At 38.2% G+C, this 2,885-nt stretch overlaps 1 protein-coding gene across 1 annotated transcript; it reads right to left on the reverse strand.

The window, feature by feature from the left end:
- LOC110509383 lies at nucleotides 1-2,250 on the reverse strand. The gene is made up of 6 exons (XM_036967880.1): nucleotides 2,190-2,250; nucleotides 2,013-2,072; nucleotides 1,418-1,750; nucleotides 934-1,218; nucleotides 687-824; nucleotides 1-607 (listed from the first exon to the last, which is right to left on the reverse strand). The coding sequence occupies exons 2-6, from the start codon at nucleotides 2,059-2,061 to the stop codon at nucleotides 387-389; spliced, it is 1,026 nt and encodes a 341-aa protein (XP_036823775.1). The 5' UTR covers nucleotides 2,062-2,072; nucleotides 2,190-2,250; the 3' UTR covers nucleotides 1-386.
- Between the last annotated feature and the right edge of the window lie 635 nt (nucleotides 2,251-2,885).

Below are 2,885 nucleotides of genomic sequence, written 5' to 3' on the forward strand. Positions count from 1 at the left end.
TGTAAAATAGCTTTTCAAGTTTAAAAAGTATGATATTGCAAGGAAGTTAAGCTATCATGTTCATCAATGTTTCTCTCCTACGTTTAGCATTTAACACTGACATTTCCAGATAAAGTACAATCCCAAGTCAGCAGCAAATGAAGGAGAATGGATGGCAAACACACAATATTGCAAAAGATCCCAAACACTGAAAACATCACACGATCATAAAATTAAGATATTTAACAGTCATCTGTTGTTTCAGACCAACGTCCCTCCATTTGGTTAAGAGGTATGGTTGAAAGGGTTAAAAGTTCAAGATTTGAAGCAATACACATTTTCAAAGACTCAAATGACAACACAAACATATACAAGGGAGTAATACACTCTTACATTTTTGTTTTCTACTAAGTCCTGCCGAAAGTTGTCAGAAAAGATGTGTCATATGTCTGGTTGGTTGTCATTTCCATGTCCCCCTGATTCTTGGGGCTTTCTTCCTCATTAACACTGGCAGCCATTTTGATCTCTCCATACTCCACCATCTCTGTAGGTTTCTGGTTGACTTCTCTCTTTCTTTTATTGAATACTTCAGTGTATACAACAGCAGCACCCTCATCATTAGAGCAACCTGGGGAAAGACTGTTTAGAAGACCAATAAAACAGCAGGTGTCGATTCTGGCCATGAAGCAAACATGACATAATTTTACCTGAAGTATTATGTCCAAATCTCAGTTTCCCACAGAGACGGTTTACGCCAACAAACACCGCAAGAAGGAGGACAAGAGTTCCAACAGCTAGAGCTATACCTACTGTCACAATTACAAAACGAATCTGGGAGGAGAAAACTGGGAAGAGACAAACAGAATTCTGAGAGTAGGATTAATCAACAGTGTCAACAGTAACCAATCAATAAAATGATCTTATCGGGCAAGTCAAGTTCATTTGAATTCTTACATTGTGGGAAGGAAACTGTTCGGACATTACTTTGGCAGGCCAGTAGATGAATAGTGGAGTTGCTGGTGCTGACTTTATTCTGAACCAGACAGGTCAGAGTTCCTGTCACATCACTCTTCAGTATGATGACACTGTTCTGGTGGTGGTCATAGGCTACACTCCTGGTCAGATTCTGGCCATTCAGGGTCCAGCTGTACTGAAGACCATCTCCCTCTGAGGAGCATGTGACCACGGTCTCTCCATGAGGCAGACAGAGGTGAGACAACACTGGCTCTGACACCGGGGCTGACAGACACAAACATCTTACTGCCACTTAGCATGATCTAACAAAACACTAGTGAACTTTCATATGGTGCTTCTTGGTATCTCTGATTCATGCTAATATCATATTATACATTATATACTGTAACTATAATACTGGCAGTTAACATTTTCTCCCTTACTACAGGATACATGATTCTCTATATAAAAAACGCTTCTGTACCTTGTATCTCAAGTTGCATGTTGACTCTCCGCAACTGTGTTCCCTCTGAATTAAATATATTCAATTGGTAATCTCCAGAGTCATCCTCTATAACACTGTCCAGCCTGAATGTGGTGTTATTTAAGAACTCGGAGCGATTCACATAATCCTGATGCAATTTAGATCTCCAGTCTTCTCCAGTTTGGAAGTTCAGAATACGATTATCACCTTTCTTCAATGTAATTCTTTCTTCAGCCCTGTTTGCAGTCAGATGTAAGGACAAACATTCTCCCACAGCCCCATAGCATTGATGATTTCCACTCTCCTCAGTGAGATTACAGAACGTAGCACTAACTGTGGAGAATAGATATTATTTTATTTATTAATGTCTGAAGGTGCTTTCAATAAATATTTGTATCAAAGGTGACAAAATAGCATTGATCTATTGATTTAAACATTTGTTAACTATTAAAGGGAATACATGTAAATTGGTATTTACAGAACATTTTTAACAATTATCATATTTTTCTGAAATTTCTGTTTTGGATCCTACCATGGATAAGCTCATGTTTAATACAATTGATTCCATTATAATCTTTGTAATATAATGTCTTACCTTGTGCTGCCGCTGTGGCCACCAGAACTATAATTATCATGGGGATCATTTATCTTCTGCCTGCACAAGAAGAGTGAGTTAAGCTACAGGGTTATTATAAAATGGTATAGATAGCAGTGGATGATGATGATGGATGCACTATAAATGAACGACAGGCTTGTTGACAAGACATCTTACTTGCGTATCAGGGAGAGAACACTTCTTTATGTCACATGTTACTTGGTGTGAACTCCCAACCACACGTACCTGTTTGAAGAACAGAAGTTGTAACTTATTACACATTGTGAGGTATTATTCACTACCATGTAGTTTGATGAGAACCAAGGCTATTGGGATCATCTGTAAGTCCATCTGTAAGTCCATCTGTAAGTCCATCTGTAAGTCCATCTGTAAGTGTCAGCAGGACAGAAGCAGGAAGAGGAAAAGTAATACTGTAATATCTGATATCTGTAATAGCAATATACGTATTAGCAATATAAGTATTAGCAATATACGTATTAGCAATATACGTATTAGCAATATACGTATTAGCAATGTACGTATTAGCAATGTACAGTGCCTTGCGAAAGTATTCGGCCCCCTTAAGTTAATACAATATACGTATTAGCAATATACAGTGCCTTGCGAAAGTATTCGGCCCCCTTAAGTTAATACAATATACGTATTAGCAATGTACAGTGCCTTGCGAAAGTATTCGGCCCCCTTAAGTTAATACAATATACGTATTAGCAATATACAGTGCCTTGCGAAAGTATTCGGCCCCCTTAAGTTAATACAATATACGTATTAGCAATGTACAGTGCCTTGCGAAAGTATTCGGCCCCCTTAAGTTAATACAATATACGTATTAGCAATGTACAGTGCCTTGCGAAA

Source organism: Oncorhynchus mykiss, chromosome Y, assembly GCF_013265735.2.
Source record: "Oncorhynchus mykiss isolate Arlee chromosome Y, USDA_OmykA_1.1, whole genome shotgun sequence".
NCBI lineage: Eukaryota > Metazoa > Chordata > Actinopteri > Salmoniformes > Salmonidae > Oncorhynchus > Oncorhynchus mykiss.

Bases quoted from the DNA above. Each gene is read 5' to 3' on its own strand.
- LOC110509383 (XM_036967880.1), bottom strand. From the start codon at position 2,061: ATGATCCCCATGATAATTATAGTTCTGGTGGCCACAGCGGCAGCACAA. The intron at 1,751-2,012 runs GTAAGACATTAT...TATTCTCCACAG, and splicing joins GGCCACAGCGGCAGCACAAG to TTAGTGCTACGTTCTGTAAT. The intron at 1,219-1,417 runs GTACAGAAGCGT...TGTGTCTGTCAG, and splicing joins CATGCAACTTGAGATACAAG to CCCCGGTGTCAGAGCCAGTG.